Source organism: Typopeltis vanoorti, chromosome 4 (genome assembly GCF_054136105.1).
Source record: "Typopeltis vanoorti isolate ZY-2024b chromosome 4, IOZ_Tvanoo_1.0, whole genome shotgun sequence".
NCBI classification, from domain to species: domain Eukaryota; kingdom Metazoa; phylum Arthropoda; class Arachnida; order Uropygi; family Thelyphonidae; genus Typopeltis; species Typopeltis vanoorti.
Genome location: NC_143552.1, coordinates 110,793,479 through 110,813,819, shown reverse-complemented (window position 1 = coordinate 110,813,819; position 20,341 = coordinate 110,793,479). Strand labels below are relative to the sequence as shown.

At 36.4% G+C, this 20,341-nt stretch overlaps 1 protein-coding gene across 4 annotated transcripts in view; it reads right to left on the bottom strand.

Moving 5' to 3' along the window:
* RapGAP1 (Rap GTPase activating protein 1) overlaps positions 1-20,341 on the bottom strand; it is a 457,436-nt gene that overhangs the window by 96,348 nt on the left and 340,747 nt on the right. For all 4 annotated transcript variants that reach the window (XM_090391964.1, XM_090391963.1, XM_090391965.1 and 1 more), the window contains one exon: positions 10,333-10,462. In XM_090391964.1, the coding sequence (XP_090248090.1) occupies positions 10,333-10,462 (130 nt within the window). The remainder of the gene's footprint in view (positions 1-10,332; positions 10,463-20,341) is intronic.

Below are 20,341 nucleotides of genomic sequence, written 5' to 3'. Positions count from 1 at the left end.
CTAACTGCATCAGTCCACTGCATACATAAGTTCTTTTTCTCTAGGCCTTTTTTCTCTGCCACTTTTGCTTAAAAACCTATTTTGCTAATCTCTTCACTTCCTCTGTTTATATCACCATAACCACTTAGATTGACTCTGCTTACACAGATTCTTAAATATTAATATTGGTTTTAAATATTTAATGCAAGAAGCAAAGTTGTGCAGAAGTGACAATCAAAAGGCACACAGAATTCTCAAGTTCTTGACTGTAATGTACATTAAACCATTCCTAAAATGAGTACTTCATTACCATCTACAAGCAAAACCACTTATATCGAATTAATTGCACTCCAAATATTACTTATCAAGAACATTTAACCTCCCTAGCAGTGAGGTAGATGAAATAGTGAGAACAAATTGCACTTTTTATCCATGTCATTCAATGGGTGTTACAGATTCATATCCAGATTTAGCTTGATGTCTACTGATGTCATGGCCGGTTGGGGGCACTTATGAATCTCACTACACAGGACTTTTAGGGACCAAACAGATAGTTTACTAAAGTGAATTTTTTCAGAATACCACTGTGCTTATTCAATTGGATTTGGATAGTTAAGCATTGCAAGGACTCAAATGAAAAAGATGGAGTGGCCTCTCAATCAGCAAACTACAAATGTGATTTGAGATTAGTGACAGAAGGTCATTAAGTTACAGGAAGTAAAACATGGGAAAAACAGCACCCTGAGGTATTAGAGTCATGATAGAGAAATCTAAAGAATGAAAACGACCTACCATAATATGCAATGAATGACCAGAAAGGATATTGGCGATCCAATCACAAATGACAAGACAGTGTAACTTGGTAAGAAGACCTCTATGCCAGATCCAATCAAATTGTCCTGGAAATGCAAAGAGCAACCACATGAATTTATCCAAAACCTCAACGGGGGTCCATGGATGAATAAGATTGGCACAAGATCTGCTGTGGAATGAAAGTTGCAGAATTCATATCAGTTATCACTAATTGATTGGTGGGCCTTCAGATAGTAAAGCTGTTCCTTCCACTGTTTTCAAGAGGTTTAAAGTGAGAAAAATAGACAATGGATGACTTCGTCTCCCCTTTTCTGCTGTTCAGCTGGGCATATGCTATTTGAGTATGAGAGTCTGAATAGGCAATAAAGAAAATATGATAATATCTGGAGTGCAAATTTTGAGCACAACTGCAGGAATACCATCTGGATCAAGAGATTTTGATTTCCAGACTATTAAGAAGTTTTCTGTTCCTTCCACTGTTTTCAAGAGGTTTAAAGTGAGAAAAATAGACAACGGATGACTTCATCTCTCTTTTCTGCTGTTCAGCTGGGTAGATGCTAGTTGAGTATGACAGTCTGAATAGGCAATTGAAGAAATGATGATAATACCTGGAGTGCAAATTTTGAGCACAACTGAGGGAATACCATCTGGATCAAGAGATTTTGATTTCCAGACTATTAAGAAGTTTTCTGTCTTTCAAAAAAAGACATGAAATGCAAGGATCAGAGGAGGCATGCAGTAAGCTGCTTACAATATACTGGGGGGGGGGGGGGGGGGGTAGATTCCTTGGTCAAATACACAAAACTTGAATAAGGCTAACTGTTAGGAGATTAGCCTTGACCTTCAGCCTTATCTTTCGGTCAATGCTCTTAAGGAATCAAAGCTCTTTCAATCCTTTCTGCCTTTCAGTAAATGAGACCTCAACAGTCTCCAGTAACACAAAATTTCAAAAACAGCTATGCTTTTCCTATTAGACTTCTTTACGTTCCAAGTTTCACATTCATAAGTAATTATTGGGAAAAAAAAAAAAAGAGCTGCAACCATGTAGCGATAGATCTGTTCTTCCATACTTTAGATAAGTATGGAAGAATCTTCTGCTTTGAAGTCTTCTGAACAGAAATTCTTCACATTGCTAATGAATCTCAGGTGCTAAAAATTTGCTGATTTCTTTCATTATTTCTCCATTAAGGTGCACCTGTTTCTTGGGGCTAATCCCTGTATTTCTTTCAAGAGCCATAATCTTTGTCTTGCTAAGATCAAGTTTTGAAGTCCTCTGATTTTTACTATTATCATGATCTCTGTCAAGGATAAATCCTGGTTCTTGCCCATTATTACAGAAGAGTACTGTACCATCAGCTATCTCAGATTGCTCACCTATCCTGACACCTAACCCGTCTTCAGCTCATCCAGTGCTACATATCCTCAGCTGCATAGACACTGAACAGGTGAGAAGAAGGTAGGTATTCTTGCCTAACAGAAGAAAATCAGTTAATACAACATCTATTCTTACTGTAGCTTCTTGCTCACTGTACAAGTTAGTATCAATCTGATGTGTTGAGGAAATCCCATTACTTTCATTACTCCCTACAATTTCACTTGCTGAACATCAAAAAATTTCAGTAAGCAATGAAGCACATTACCAAAGGAATGTCTAAACTCTATACTTCTCAATGATCTGCCTTAAGCAGAGGATCTGATCTCTGATATGCTTGCCTTTCTTAAAACCTGCCTGTTCATCATGCATCTCAGTCTCAGCTTTGGCCTCAATCCTATTTTGAATAATCTTTAGTAGAATCTTGCTTGTATAAGAGATTAAACTAATAGTTCTGTAGTTCTTGCAGTCTTCCTTCCTTCTTATGCAGCATTATGAATGCTGACTTCTTCCATTCTCTAGCCCATACATGTCTCCCATATAATCATCTATGAAAAAATTATTCCTCTGTTCCCTGAGGTCATAATTAATTCTGCCTAGATTTCATCTACACGTAGTGCCTTATTAAGTTCCTATCTGCTCTTTTGGATCATGCCTAAATGGAGGCATTCCAATTCAAGATTTCCCTGGGAAAGGGAATTGCTAAATCTACTTGGACCATTTGTGTGTAAAAAATGTAGGGAGAATGAGGAAATGAAGTGTATTTCGGATCGTGAGTGTGATATTTTTGTCAAACTTCAGAATGAAGAAAATAGCGATATGACAAGAAACGGCAAGGTTGTACATGAGAATTATGAGAGTGTTAATGTAGAAAGTGTGAATGATAGTATTAATGGTTTCTCAGAGAATAAAAAAGATGAGATAGATGCATTGAATGAGATCGCGTTGTTGAATGGTGCGATAGAAAGGGCAAAACAGCAGCTAGAGTGCATGAACAAAAGTCGACTGAATGAACCAACCAATAATAAAAGGTATGACAGGAAAAATAGGCGTATGAATGTGAACATGAACAAAATGAAGGATAGAGTGCTGTATGGAGACTCGTTAGTACGAGGTGTGTTAGTAGAGGATTTGACAAAATCGTACCAACCTCGTGCGACCATAAAGGATGTAACTGAGTCTATTAGAGAGCAAAAGGAAAGGGTGAAAGAAATGATTGTTGTGACAGGTACGAATGATTTGAAAGGAGATAAAATGGAAATGATAGAAGACCTGAATGAATTGTTTGAGGTAGCAAAAGAAAAGAGTGAGAGAGTTAGAAAGATTAGTCTTTTGCCACGGTATGACAGTGAAATGTTTAAAAGGAGGGCCATAATTGCGAATGACTTTATGCGTGGGTTATGTATGACGAGTGGTATGGAATTTGTGGACGTGTGGAGTGAGTTTGATGGGCGAAAGGATCTATATAAGATGGATGGCTTGCATTTGAATGGTTATGGTGTAAGAAGACTTGAGAAAATGTTGCTGAATGTAGTGGAAGTGCAAATTCAGGGAAACTAGATTTGTTAAGGGGGGGGAGTAGATATACAGTCCTTAGGGAGGCAGTTGAATGTAAGAATGAATATAATATGCTAGAGCAAATAAGGACAACAAACCAGAGTGGGATAGTTAATATAAGGCATCAAGGTAGGGTTGGGGTTAATGGGGGTCTTAAATTCATGTACACTAATACTAGGAGTATTAGGAACAAGAAGGAAGAGTTTTGGGCCATGGTTGGCACTTCCAGACCACAGGTTATTGGTATTAGTGAAACATGGCTGACTGTAGATGATACAGCTAGTGGAATTGAATGTGATGGGTATAGTGTGTTCAGGAATGACAGAGAGGATAAAATGGGGGAGGAGTATTGTTGATGATAGCTGATGAGCTACAGCCAAGGAGAATAGAAGTTGAATTGCAGGATAGAGAATAGAGCACATTTGAGGCCATTTGGTGTGAGATTGTGGCTAGCAGAACTAAATATACAATTGGGTGCTGCTATAGACCAGGTGATGGAAAAGATGGTGGTGACAATATGCACAAGCAAATAGAAGAAATGAGTGGAAGGAGGGCGATTATTATGGGAGATTTCAACTATGGTCGCATTGATTGGAGTGAGGAGAGGACACATGGGAGGAAGGAATTGGATTTTATGCGGTTATTAAGGGATAACTATCTGCGACAGCATGTAATGGAAAATACTAGGGGTTAGAGAGTGCTTGACCTAGTAATTACATCTGAGGATTTGGCTGTAACAAATATGACCAGATTGCCACCAATCGGTGAGAGTGATCATAGGGTCTTGACTTGGGAGGTGGCTAAAGGTGTAGAATTTTCAATTAAGACAGGATACATGTGGAATTATCGGGCTGGAAAGTATGACAAGCTTAGGAGTTTTATTGGCTCAGTGCCATGGCATGTACAACTGCAAGGACTAGAAGTTGATAATGCATGGGAGGTAGTTAAGAAGTGCTTGCATGAAGCAATGGCTGACTGTATACCTAGAGTCCGAATAATAAATCAAGTAGGGGTTAAATGGATGAATAACACCATTAAGCTTGAGCTGCAAAAAAAGAAACAACTATGGAGGGAATTTAAGGAGAAAGGTGACCGGCAAGCACATGAACGGTATAAAGCGCAGGCCAGAAGGGTGACGAGCGTGGTAAGAAAAGCAAAAAAGGATTACAAAAGAACATTGGCCATGCAGGCTAAAGAGAATCCTAAACAGTTTTTTAGATATGTAGCAAGTAAAAGGAAAAATGTACATGGCAGAATGATTTTAAAGAATGCCGATGGTAGGGAGGGAGGTAACTGAATCAGTTGAGATAGCTGAGTTACTGAGTGAGCACTTTGCAAGAATATATCATCCAGGTGGTGACATTGCAGAAATGAATAAATCAATAGATTATACGGGAATTGTGGTGAATGAAGTGGAGGTGAGTAGTATATTGCATAACCTCAATGTCAATACATCTGTGGGATTGGATGGTATACCAGCTCGTGTAGTACGAGAAGCAGCTAAAGAATTGTCAGTACCCTTGACCATTTTGTTTAATTTGAGTCTCGGGTCTGGGTTAGTCCCGAGCGGGTGGAAGGAAGGGAAAATAGTTCCACTGCATAAAGGTGGTTCCAAGACTGCTGTTGTAAATTACCGACCGATTAGCATATCAGGAATCATTGTCAAGGTCTTAGAGAAATTAGTCAAGAAAAGAATACAGGATTGGATAGATGAAAATGGGATATTGTATGGGGGACAACATGGTTTTGTGAAGGGTAGATCATGCCTCAGTAACTTGCTCACGTTTTATAACACAGTGATGGCTGAACTGGATAGGGGTAATGGGTTTACAGTGATACTACTGGACCTTGCCAAGGCCTTTGACAGGATACCACATGGAACCCTAATCAGTAAACTGGAGCAGATGGGGATAGATATAGGGTTGGTAAGATGGATAGGAGGGTGGTTGAAGGAGAGATACCAGAGAGTGGTTTATTCAGGAGTGGAGTCAAAAAGACGTCTTGTGACTAGTGGAGTGCCGCAGGGCTCTGTTCTTGGACCACTGCTTTTCAATTTGTTCATCAATGATATTGGAAAGGATTTGAGAGGAAGTGTTCACTTGTTTGCTGATGATGCAAAGTTGGGTAGAGCAATTGTGAGTGCACAGGATGTCAAAATTTTACAGGATGATTTGGATAGTTTGGAGGACTGGGCTAGGAAAAATGGATGTCAGTTTAATGTGGCAAAGTGTAAGGTTATGCACTTTGGGGTGAAAAGAATAGCAGCAGTATATCGCATAGGTGGAACCATACTCCAGGAGATTGATGAGGCCAGGGATTTGGGAGTGCTGGTGGATAGGGAGTTGAAGTTTAGGGGGCACATTGCAAAAGTAACTAAAACAGCTCACCAAATCACTTGGCTTATGAAAAATACTTTAACATGCAGAGAGAAGCTAGTTGTTGTTCCTCTGTATCGAGCTTGATAAGACCCCATCTGGACTTCTGTGCCTAGTTATGGGCACCAGGGTTTCTTCGTGATGGGGAGGAAGTGGAGAGGATCCAGAGACGAGTGACCAAGATGATAGCAGGTCCGTGGAATGAACCTTATGAGAATAAGCTGAGGATTTGTGGGTTTGCGAAATTGGACAATAGGCGAAGGAGGGGTGATATGATTGAGACATTCAAATTACTGAAGGGTTTTTATAAGATTGATCCAGAAGATATTTTTGAAAATATGACTGGTGGTGGGAGGACTAGGGGCCATGCATGGAAGCTGGGCAAGAGCGTGGTTGACAAGGGTGTTAGAGCTAGGTTTTTTACTTGGAGAGTGGTGAATGAGTGGAATAAGCTTCCAGAGTCTGTTGTGGGTGCTACGACCGTGAATGAGTTCAAGGCAAGACATGATAGATACTGTGTGAATGTTGAATAGTTGTTCCAGACATGATGTTAGGGCCTCCCTCGATGAGTCTGTCAACTCCTTGGAGTTTCCCGGAACAACAACAACAATAATAATAATAATCTTATCAGCCCTGACTTCTACCCAGATTCTCAAAATATGTCTACATGTCTGGGAATCATGTCCTACTCTTTCTATTTAATATGCCAACAAGAACATTTTTCTTCCACCCCATCCTCTTTGATCCCTACTGGTTAAGAAATTTTTAAAATTGTTTAGAATAGTGATATTCAACGTTTCACCTCCCAGGGGATGTATTTGCTACTGGAAAGACTTTGCTAGCTACAGACAAAATCTGTTGGCCATTTCTTTGGAGTGAGTTAGTTAAATTAGGTCCTCAGCATCAGAGATGAAGGTAGGACAAAATACCTGAAAATGCACTAGTAAACAGTAAAATTTAGGAAAAATAGATATATCTCATCCTTTGAAAGATTGCAATGGTCAATGGATATACAAAACAAAAAATAACAAAATATCAGTCCCAGTCGAAAGATAAAATTAAACTTATGAAATTAATTAATACATTTATTTATCAGAAGACATACATTCAATGTAATATTTGAGGCTGCAAATTATAAGAAAGTTTATTATCCTTTGCTTGAAGGTTCATGACACACAATTTTAAAATATTATGCAAATAATAATTTGAAAGCCTTGTTCTACACTTTGATTTGACTGTTTTCATTTCTGAAAATGTTGATTCAAAAACATATGTATCAAAAATGAAGAACATTGCAACTGCAAATCTCTTTATGTTCACAAATATATCAGGTAGTGATGAATACAATGACTTAGAATTTCATAGGGCCTGATATATCATAGCCATTATTAAAGAAAAAATGAAAGAGTTTCAGAACAGGAACCAAACCTTGGAGATTCAGTGGCAAGCCCTGAAGAAAATAATGATTGATTCAGCCAGAGGGACATGTGGTGAAGTTGTCTGCAAGGATAGAATATTCAGACCTCCATGATGGACACAGGAAGTTAAAGAAGCAGAGAAGGAAAAGAAGAAAGCATATCAAAAGTTCCTGGCGAATAAGTCAGCTTTCTTATAAGTACTCTTAGAGAATACAGAGAATTTTTATAAGAAAGCTAAACACTGTATAAAACTAGCTAAACAAAAGTCATGGGAAGACTGGTAAGAAGATAAAAAATAAACATCAATAAGGTGGCAAGATATTATTGAGGTTGTTGAAGCTCGGAAATGGAGTAAAGAGTGTTGTAAAAGGAATCAGAGATGTTATAGGCAACATGAAAGGTGTTGAAAAAGATATTCTTGATGTATGGAGTAATTACTTTGAAAAATTACTAAATGAAATAATCAGTGACAGCACGGGAATTAAAAAACATCCAATAGGCATGCAATCAGGAATACATATCCACACTTGAAGTAAAAAAAGCCATCAAAAGCCTGAAATGTAAAAGGCAGCAGGAGTAGATGATATTCAACCAGAAATGCTCAAATATGGAGGTATAAAAATCTTACAGTGACTGCACTGCATAGTTCAGAAGGCCTGGACAGAGGGACGAATTCCAGATGATTGGAGTAGCGCCCTCATCGTACCCATATATAAAAAGGAAAATAAAACTGAATGTGAGAATTACAGAGGTATTTCTTTACTAAGTTTCCTGATAAGATTTATGCAAGTATACTTGAGAAACGGTTGAGGAGTGTGGAAGAGAAGCTTGGTGAAGAACAAGCTGGATTCAGGTCAAATAGAGGATGTCAGGATCAGATTTTCACTTTACGACAAATAATTGAGAAATTGAGAATATAACAAAGATCTGCATTTAAGTTTTGTAGATCTGGAAAAAGGCATATGACAAGGTGTCAAGTGAGAAGCTATTCAAAACGCCACAGTTTAATGGTGTCAATGGGGCATTATATCAAGCAATACACAGTCTCTATTTGAGTTGTAAGCCAATAGCTGGAATTGAAGGAAGTACAGGAAGATGGTTTAATGTTAAATCTGGTATGAAACAAGGATATACATTATCCCCTCTGTTATTCATTATCTATATGGATCATATTATGAAGGAAAGTGGTAGTAAACCTGATATCAAAATTGGAGATGTTAATCTGAGCTCTTTGCTTTATGCGGATGATGTTATACTTCTAAATAAATCCGCTACAAGATTCCCTGACTAAATCGAATAACTGTTGTAATAGATTTGGTATGAAGGTCAGCAATAACAAGACAAGGACAATGAAAGTATGCAGAAGCACTGAAAATATCAACTACATTGTAAATGGAGAATCTATAAAACAAGTAAAACATTTCAGCTACTTAGGCACGATTTTTAGTGAAGATGGTAAATTAAATATGGAAATAGCCAACAAAATCAACAAAGCTGGTATGGTAGGAAATCAATTGAATAAATTTATATGGAATAAGAGAGAAATTAGTCAAAACACTACATTAGCTATATACAAGACAGTGTTCAAACCAATTTTAACTTATGGATCTGAGAGCTGGGTTAGAAGTAACACACTTGACCAAAAACTAGAGACTGCAGATATGAGAGTCCTGAGAAAGATTAGGTGCGTGAACAGATGGCATCATTGGCAATATCATTAAAAACTTGTTTATTAGGAAACAATTTGACATTATTATCCAGGAATGTGTTAGCAGAGCTAATCTCAGGTGCTATGGTCATTTAAACAGAATGGGAGAGGAACGATTAGCAAAACAAGTGTTCTCTGCCAGGTTGGCAGCAAAACGACCCAGAGGAAGACCAAGATATAGGTGGATTGATATGGTACAAAGTGGCTTAGACGATAGAAATATAAGATCTGATAATGTTGGAGTCTTGACAAGTAACAGACTAATTTGGAGGAAAATTTTAGATAGGAAGTTAATAATGATGTAAATTTTTCATGTAGTACTATCATATCTTGTACACCCTTTGAGGGTACACATCAGGAATTTTCATGCAGAATAATACCCACTTTGGGTTAGATGCTTAAAATATTGAACTCTGATTACCATAGTCTATAATCACTTTATCACCAGATACGCTTCAGAAATTAACTGATAAAAGTAATAAAAACAAACAAAAAAAAAAAATCACCCACACCAAGACAAGACTAGGTAAGAAATCAAACATTTTGCAAAACGTATCTGACATGTCTTGATGGATACTGACTGAAAGCAGCAGAAACAGAGTACTGCTAATTTAGATGAATTCGTGCTTATGCTCAGCTTCATTCAGCAGGTCTCGACATGCCTCAAAATCTGTTGTTTCCTTACAGTTCTTTAACTTTTTTCAATCTCCAAAACAGTTAAATGAAAACTGCTACTGAAATGCTATCATATGTTTCCTTTAAATAACCAATAGTCTATGTCAATAACTAGGAGGAATTGCAGAGAAATCCACTGACACTTTTAGCGATCATTTATTTACATAGAGTTACTAAAAGTTGATGCTGTCAAACATACACAAAAATTTGAAAGTGCAGACTTTCTGGGAGACCGAGAGCCACATCGAACTGTTCCAGGGACCACATGCAGCCCACAGGCCACTGGTTTAGAAAGACTTAAATAATAACTCTCCACAATACACTGATTCTTGGGAGCATGCATTATCCATTAGTTGACTTTTTTACATATTTGTCCCAGTTCAATAACAAAAATTAATAATAAATCAACATGATAATTAAAATAATATACACAACCTGCTGAGGATCTCCTTCTGTATATGGTAAAAGAGTAGATACATGGAACATTACTTCACAATCTTTCAATCTAGCATAAACAGATTCCTCTCCAGTTTGACCAAACTGTGTATCCAATCCTCCACGAAATCTACAGAGGAATAATTCAAAATAGTTTTTTCTTATATGCATATTTACAAAACAAATTCATTATAATGAATATGATGGGAAAATATTTCTGCAATTCAAAAAAGATGAGACTGAATGAAAACTTTCAATTGCAGGATGAATCACTTTAATATAAACAATAAAAGAAACTCACCAATTTGACAAAAATCTTATCTCACCATTAGCTGACATCCAGTATTCAACAATGAAAAATGCAATTAGAATGTGTGCAAAGCAGTATAGTAATGTCAAAATTAAACATCTCTTTCAATACAGTTTCATTAATATGACTCCAGAAGATGACAATGTGTTACGTATTGTTGATCAAGTCTCTTACTTTTACACAAAGTGAATCACCAAATAATTACCTGTGAAGTTTTCGTTCAATCAAATTCATTGTACTTAACAGTAACTCTCAACTCTCAGTATGGCAAACACCAGCCTGGTTGGCCAAGTTGTTAACATATCCACTCTCCAACAAACAGGCTATGGATTCAAATCTCACTATGGACATGGACATTTGTGATTGCCTTTAGGTGGGAGATGAATTTGAATTTCATCACTCAGTGTGAGACGACACTCCTGCTTATTGGAGACCTGAAGCAATTTGAAAAGTTCCATGTTCTCTATAGCAGAGTTTCTGGACTGTGTTAAAAATAAATTAAAAAATATATAAAATTAATACAAAATGGGAAAAGAAAAATCCTTAGCTCACCCATGGTACAAATGTACTACAGGTTTACAGAAGCCTTTTGTGGGTGGGAGACATAAAAAAAAAAAAACTACAACAAACACTAGCTATGAACAAAAACTGTAAGGAATGTACAGAATACTATGACACTACTATCTAATTAAGCTTACATTATTACTAGCTTCTTATCAACAATTTTTTCTAAATTCATCTGTTATTTGTCAGGTCTCCAATACTATCAGATCTTACATTCTACACAACACTTGTGATCTTTAAAGGAAATACTAACTGCATCAATCCACCTCACTCTAGCCTTCCTCAGGGTGTTTTTCTTGCTGTCCTAGTGCTAATACCTGTTTTGATAATATTTTTTCTTTACCATTTCTACTTAAGTTACCATACCATCTTAGATTTATCCTGCATACCCATGAATGCTAGTGTACGATATCAATATTAACATTCAGATATACCACAAGTTAAAAATGAATTAAAGTTAGAAGTTATAATAATGTGGTATTCGTAAAATTGTTAGTCAAATGTTTGTTTATTTTTGTAAGTCGTGAGCAAGATGTTTTTGCAATGTTATTTTTTATCTTTGACTACTGAAGTCATGTTTAGAAGTGAAATAAAATTGTTAAAATTAGATATTAATGACTATGGTTAATTATAACTTTGTATGCAGAAAAATGTGGTTTACAAGATGTATTGTCAATTATGAGGGAAGAGAACGTTAATGCTGTAATTCATGTCACATGAATAATTAAATGAGCATACCTCAGTGCATACATGACATGAAATAACGAACTGTTATAATTTTTGGCTGTTTCATTTTAATTTCATTTCATTGTAATTAAATAAATTTTTCAGTGCTGTAAAGAAAGAACTTTGTTTCAAGCCCTTGAAATAATGGACTTAAGCAAAAATTTCTCAGCTGCATTTCCAAGCATGCACAAAAGTGGAAAGAACATTACTGAATGTTGCTAGGCATTCAGTTGTTCATGGAGTAGGAAAGGAACACAGAAGAAAACCGTTGTTTTTGTGTCTTCAATATATGAAGACTGGACAAAAATAAGAAGAAAATTAGTAGTAAGTAGAAGACAGAGTATATTCTTGTTATAAAAAAGATAAGTGTGAAGTTTTTATAGTCATTAATCCATAGGATTTATTTCAGTTGAAGCAAGCTGAAAAAAAACTTTTCAGCTTTTGGTTTCCAGTTAATATAAGATGGGTATATTAACTGGAAAGTCAAGTTGTTTTATTTAGGATTCTCAGTCTGATAGGTGATTTCTAACAGTTGCCATTTTAGTCATTTCTTCAGATGCTTTCATATAGCAGGCAAGATTGCTCTGAAGTGTTTTGATAGGGGTTTGAGGAAAATGTTGAGACTTTCATAGAAAGTTAATTCATTCTAAAGTGATGTTACGGTTTTAGCAGTTTATTCAGTGGAGTCTGTTGTAACTTTCATATAGAAAGTTAAGTAATAGTAGTGCACTGGACGAAGCCAATATGTTTTCTTCAGTGTTCTGTAAATTCAAGATACAAAAATAGTTTTCACTTATGTTACAGTCATATCTTTTTCTTCTGCAACTTCTCCCACTTAAGTGGGGTCACTGTTGATGATGAGTCTCCTCCACATCCTCCTGTCTTGGGCTGTCACCACATCCAAGTTCTTCATCCTCAAGTCCTCTTCTACCTCCCTCCATCTCTTCTTTGGCTGCCCACGCTTCCTCCTTCCTTGCATATCCATCTGCATGACCCTTCTTCCCACATATTCGTCCTCCCTCCTCATCACATGACCAAATCTGAGATATCTCAACTTTGCCTCCTGCATCTTCGCTCCTAAGTTCGTAACTTTCACTGTTCCCCTCACATAGTCATTTCTCAGACGATCCTTTCTGGTCACACCGCACATCCACCTAAGCATTCTCATCTCTGCTACTTCCATCCTGCTGATGTTATTTTTCCTCAGGGCCACATTTTCTATAGCATACGTCATAGCTGGCCTCACTACTGTCCTATAGATTTTGCCTTTCAGATTGATCGGCACCCTCTTATCGCATAATACTCCAGCCATTTCTCTCCAGTTCCTCCAACCTGCTTGTATCCTGCATCCCACTTCCTTCTCAGCTCCTCCATCTTCTTCCACTGTTGAACCTAAGTATCTAAAGTCCCTCACCTTCCTGATAACATTTCCTCCCAGCTCCAGATCTGTCTCCTGGCCGCCGCCAACAATGCAACACATATACTCTGTCTTACTTCTGCCAAGTCTCATACCTCTCTCTTCCAGTACTTTTCTCCATCTTTCCAGTTTAGTTCCCGCTTCTTCTCTTGAATCTGCACACAGCAAGATGTCATCTGCATACAACATTGACCAAGGCGCATCTTCTCTCACCTCCTCCATCACAATGTTAAACAGAAACAGACTTAAACAGACTTACCTCAAGGGCTCACTTTAGTGAGTACAGGCATGGCAAACCCAAGGTACCAGATGCTGGACCATGTCTGACTTCATGTAATATACATCTGTTATATTATTCTGTAGACTGGTCCCTTCCCTTCTTTCTCCTCTCCTTGCTCCTTCCCCCTGATGCTATTAGAGTATTCGAGGGCTGGGGGTGAATCTTTCCTATCTTACTAAGTCATTTCGTCTTATGCAGCCACCGAAGGAGGCAAGCTAGCTTCAATAGGTGCCGGTCCCAAGCCTGGATAAATGACGAGGGTTGATGTCAGGAAGGGCATCCGGTCATAAAACTTCACTGCCAGCTCTAGCTATGATATGAATCAAAGAGAAAATGTTACAGTCGTATAGAGAGCAGCACTTTTGTTTTGCGTTAGTCTATCTCCGTGAACACAAAAAATAAAAGTTATATTTCGTCCATATAGGATAATAACTGTTGGTTTATGTGATTGAAAGGAAGTTGCATATTTCAGTGTTTTTCTTATGAATTGAAAAATACATACTTGCGTAATAGTAGTCAGGTAGTTGATTTGATGTCTATATTTGTGCTTTTTGTAAATAAAAGATTTTTATTTTGGTTATAAAGTGTTTGAAGACTCAATTTGATACATACCCTCAAGGGATGTACAGGATATAATTGTACTACATGAAAAACTTGCATCATTACTAACTTCCTATCTACAATTTTCCACCAAATCAATCTGTTACTTGTCAAGACTCAAACATTATCAGATCTTATATTTCTATCTCCTAAGGCACTTTTTTACCATAGCAATCCACCTATATCTTGGTCTTCCTCTGGGTCTTTTTCCTGACAACCTGGCAGAGAACACTTGTTTTGCTAATCTTTCCTTTTCCATTCTATTTAAGTAACCATACACATGAGATTAGCTCTGCTAACACATTCCTGAATGCTAACAATGTCAAGTTCTTTCCTAATATCCTTGTTTTTAATATGATATTGCCATTGATGCCATCTGTTAACACACCTAATCTTTCTCAGGACACTCATATCTGCAGTCTCTAGACTTTGGTCAAGTGTTTTACTATTGACCCAGCTCTCAGATCCATAAGTTAAAATTGGTTTGAACACTTTCTTGTAGATAGCTAATTTAGTGTTTTGACTAATTTCTCTCTTATTCCATATAAATTTATTCAGTTGACTTCCTACCATACCTGTTTTGTTGATTCTGTTGTCTATTTCCATATTTAATTTACCATTTTCACTAAAAATCGTGCATAAGTAGCAGAAATGTTTTACTTGTTCTATAGGTTCTCCATTCACAATGTATAGTTGATATCTTCAATGTTTCTGCCTATTTTCATTGTCCTTCTCTTGTTATTGCTGACCTTCACACCAAATCTATTACAACAATTATTCAATTTAGTCAGAGAATCTTGCAGATTTGTACTAGATTTATTTAGAAGTATAACATCATCCACATAAAGTAAAGAGTTGACATTAACATCTCCAATTTTGATATCAGGTTTTTAATACTACTTTCCTTCATAATGTGATCCATATACATAATAAATAACAGAGGAAGTAATGTACATACTTGTCTGACATCAGATTTAACACAAAACCATCTTCCTGTACTTCCTTCAATTCTAACTGCTGACTTACAACTCAAATAAAGACTAAGTATTGCTTGATATAATGCTGTAGCATTTTGAATAGCTTTTCTCTTGGCACTTTGTCATATGCATTTTCCAGATCAACAAAACTTAAATACAGATCTTTCTTATATCTCCATGATTTATCAACTATTTCTTGTAAAGTGAAAATCTGATTTTGACAGCCTCTATTTGCCCTGAATCCAGCTTGTTCTTCACCAAGCTTCTCTTCCACAATCCTTCTCAACCGTTTCTCAAGTATACTTGCATATATCTTACCAGGAACACTCAGTGGGGAAATACCTCTGTAATTCTCACATTTAGTTTCATTTCCCTTTTTAGATATGGGTACTATCAGAGCTCTATTCCAATCATCTAGAATTTGTCCCTCTGTCCAGGCCTTCTGAACTATGCAGTGCAGTCACTGTAAGATTTTTATACCTCCATATTTGAGCATTTCTGGTCGAATATCATCTGCTCCTGCTGCCTTTTTACATTTCAGGCTTTTGATGGCTTTTTCTACTTCAAGTATGGATATGTATTCCTGATTGCATACCTATTGAATGTTTTTTTAACTCCTGTGCTGTCACTGATTATTTTATTTTAATTAGCAATTTTTCGAAGTAATTACTCCATACATCAGGAATATTTTTATCGATACCTTTCATGTCACCTTTAACATCTCTAATTTCTTTTAGAACACTCTTTCCTCCATTTCTGAGCTTTATCAATAACCTCCAGATTATTTTGCCACCTTCTCGATATTTATTTACTATGTTCTTACCAAAGTCTTCCCATGACTTATGTTTAGCTAGTTTTTACACAGTGTTTAGCTTTCTTACATTTGTCTCTGTATTCTGTAAGGGAACAAGCTAACTTGTTTCCCAGGGACTCTTGATGTGCTTTCTTCTTTTCCTTCACTGCCTCTAACTTCCTGTGTCTATCATAGGGTTCAAATTTATCTATCCTTACAGACATCCTCACCACATGCCTCTCTGGCTGAATCAATCAATGTTTTCTTCAGGATTTTCCACTAAATCTCCAAGGTTTGGTTCCTTTCATTTTTTTTTTTTTTTTTATTGAATAATGTTTGTGTATTTTAGTCTACAGTTTATATCTGAGAGCTGCTCAATTTTTATTCATTTTAAAACTTTCTTACATGTTCTTCTTTTCAATATGAAATTCAATTTATCCTGCTGAAGGCTAAATGGTGATCACTTCCAATTTCAAATCCTCTGTACAATTTAATATCCTTCACCAGTGAGAAAACATCACTATCAATAATAACATAGTCAATGAGACTTTTCTTATTCCTTGCCTCTTCTCTCCATGTGAATTTGTGCACATTTATGTTAGAACATTGTGTTAGTAATAATCAGTCCATATCCTGAGCAGAAAACCAACAGGTATTCATCATGCTTAAGGGTCAAAGCTGTATAACTGAGGAATCCTCCACACATCCTTTAAAGGAATGCTAAGAACTGACCAGGGCTTCTGACCTAATGTCCAATCCTCGCGTTCTCGTGGTGCATCCTGTTAGTTATCTACCTGGATACTGAATGAATGAGGATGGGCTGGCAATTTGGGATTTAGCTGACCAAATTGTATTCTTATTGGCTTAAACCAAAATATAAAATGAATTACAGAATATAATGGGATGTTAAATAGGTTAATTTAAGACATTAAGTTATATATAAGATATCCTGTGATATCAACATATATGCAAGCTGGTTTGGAGTCTAGTTGCAGTGTTTTCTTTTTCTTTTGAATTTTAAGAGTTTTAAACCAATCGCAGTGTGTGTCACTGAGGGAGGTAAGCAAAAACATATACACTTTCCCCACACAATATTAAATATCTCTTTTGATAAAACTTTTCTTTACCATTTCTGCTTAAGTGATCATATCATCTCAGATTAATCTTGCTTACCCATGAATGCTAGCAATGCCAGGTTCCATTCTTATATCTTCATTTTTAATATGCTTCCACATCGATGTCATATGGCATCATTAGCACAATAATACTAAAAAGTTACTCACCATTTTTTTTCCCAGAACTCTCTCTCAGATGTAATCTACAACAATCGACTGTTTTAATTTCTTATTGTTCAACACTTTCACAACAAACACATTAACAAAAATATAGAATTTATTAAAAATATCAAAATATTTCATCATCATCCACATCAATTTCCTGATATGTATCCTCAAACATACTATGACAGAACTACATGATTAAGTTTATCATTATTAATCCCCAATCAACAAGGAGCACTCCAATATTATGACATCTAACATTTCATGGTTTCAAGTAAGCACTCCAATATTATGATATCTAACATTTCATGGTTCCAAGGCACTTCTGACCAAATCAATCCACCTAGAACTTGGTCTTCGTCTGGGTCTCTTTCCTGCTATCTTGGCATCAAACACCTGTTTTGATAACCTTTCTTACCCATTCTATTTTTTTTTTTTAAGCGGCTATACAACTTTAGATTAGCTCTGTTGATACATTCTTGAATGCTAATAATATCTAGTTCCTTTCTAATATCTTCATGTTTAATATGATTCTGCCATTGGTTCACCTCCCCCTAATTTCTTGCAGAACCCTCATATCTGTGGTCACTAGTCTTTGATCAAGTGCTTTATTTCTAGCACAACTCTCAGATCCATAACTTAAAACTGGTTTAAGCACAGTCTTGTATACTGCTAGTTTAGTGGTATGACTAATTTCTCTCTTATTACATATAGGTTTATTCAGCTGGCTACCCACCATACCAGCTTTGCTTATTATTCTATTTCCTGATTTAACCTGCCATCTTGACTAATAACTGTGCCTAAATAGCTGAAATATTTTACTTGTTCTATAGGATCTCCATTCAGATGCAGCTGAAGTTTTCTATGCTCCTGCCTATTTTTATAGTTTTGGTCTTTTTATGGCTGATTTAAATGCCAAATTTGTTATAGCTGTTATTCAATTTAGTTAGTGAATTCCTGGAGACATGCACTAGATGTGTTTAGGAGTACATCATTTGCATAAAGCAAAGAGCTAAGTTTGACATTTCATCAAGCCTGATAATTCTAATATCAGGCTTGATGCCACTCCAAGAAACTGATGAAGTTAGGGATTTGGTGGTGATATGGAACTGAAAAGGTCAAAGGGCATAATGAAAAAAGCGGTCGAGGTAGCGTACAGAATTTTTTGTATGTTGTTCCGACTCATGAAAGGTTATTTACAAACCTAATATATCTTGTACCTTGGGTGGGCTATGGATATTTTTTCCCCTACTTTAATTAATTTTAGGGGTTTTTTTTTTTGTTTTGTTTTGTATAGTCTAGAAACCAAACATTGAACTTTTTCAAGCCACTTCAGGTCTCCAATAAGCAGGGCAGTGGTCTCACACTGGGCAATGAAATTTATCTATTATCACCTAAAAACAATCACAACATCCATGCACATAGTGAGATTTAAACCTGCAGCCTGTTGGTTGGAGAGCGGGTATGCTACCCACTTGGCCAACCAAGTCAGCAAGGATTACTTGCTTATTGAAAATGCACTAACAAGCAAAGATCTTTATAAGGCTTTGATATGGCCACATCTAGGGTACTGTGAACAGCTGGTGCCTGGGTTTCTTGGGGATAAGTGACCAAGATGGTGGATGGTCTGTGAAATGCTCCCTGTGACAAAATGAGGGTTTGTGGGTTGCAGAAGTTTACTGACAGGCAGGAAAGAGAATAGCATTGGATAGTATGAAGGTAGAAAAATTTTTTCTATCTTCATACTATCCAATGGAACATTTAAGTTACTAAAAAGTTTTACAGGACTGATGCAGAGGAAATTTTCCAGTACTTGGCTATGGGGGTAGAACAATGGACCATTGCCAGAAATTGAGTAAGAGGATGCAAGGGCATCAGGACTAAATTTTTCAGATGGAGAGGAGTGAATGAGGAAAATGGGTTGCTAGAGTCTGTTGTAATGCTTTGTTGGTAAATATAACATACTGGAGGTGGGGGGGGGGAATAATGTGGGTCTCTCACAATGAGTCTTCATACCCCCATGGAGTTTTTCATAATTCTTCTAGCACTGTAAGTTCCTACCACTCCATGCTGCTTAAGCCAGTTAACCTCAGGTAGCACTATAAATTCTCTTTCTTCATCTTGCATGCTCTCAAGCCTATATCCCCCACAGTTACAATCATCCATAATGACAGTGCTTGTGTTCTTAAGGTTTATATGTCTATGCAGTTCAGTTTTCTTCAAGGTTAGCTTTGTCTTGAGCAGCACCAAATTACATATTTTGTCCTGTTAACATCAACTTACAGCTATTAGCTTCAAATCCTACCTTCATACTATCCAATGAAAAATTTTCCATAAGAATGACATGCTTAACTAAAAATCTACTTTTTTCATAATCAATTAGAAATTTATTGAGAATCTGTATATAATAGTATATTATGTATTTTTAATAGCTGATAAAGAAAATAACACCTGCATTCATAATATTTAAAGCTGAGATCTGTGTTTGTATATTTTAAAAGTTCCAAAAGTTTACTTGCACTTTCTTCCCCATTCTAGTAAAAACAAGTTTAATATTCTTGATATTTATATTTACTTCCTGATATTTATTTTCAATGTTCTTAACAAAAGTCTTCCCACAACTTTTGTTTAGCTAATTTTACACAATACTTTGCCTTTCTTACATTTTCTCTGTAGTCCTCAAGAGCACAAACTGACTTACTTTCCAGGAACTTTCAATATGTTTTCTTTTCCCTGACTGCCCCTTTAACTTCCAGAGTTCACCATGGAGTTCTGATTTTTCTATTCTTGAAGATTACCTCACACATGCCTCTCTGGCTGAATCAATCAAATTTTTCTTTAGGGTTTGCCACTGAATTTGAAGGCTTAGTTCTTGTTTTCTAACTCTTTCAGTTTTTCTTGAATAATGTTTGTTATTTTAGTCTACAGCTGACATTCGATAGTGGTTCAACTATGATTCATTTCAAAACTTTCTGACACACTCTTCTTTTCAATATGAAACTCAATTTTATCCAGCTCACACTAAATGGTGTTCACTTCCTATTTCAAATCCTCTATATACT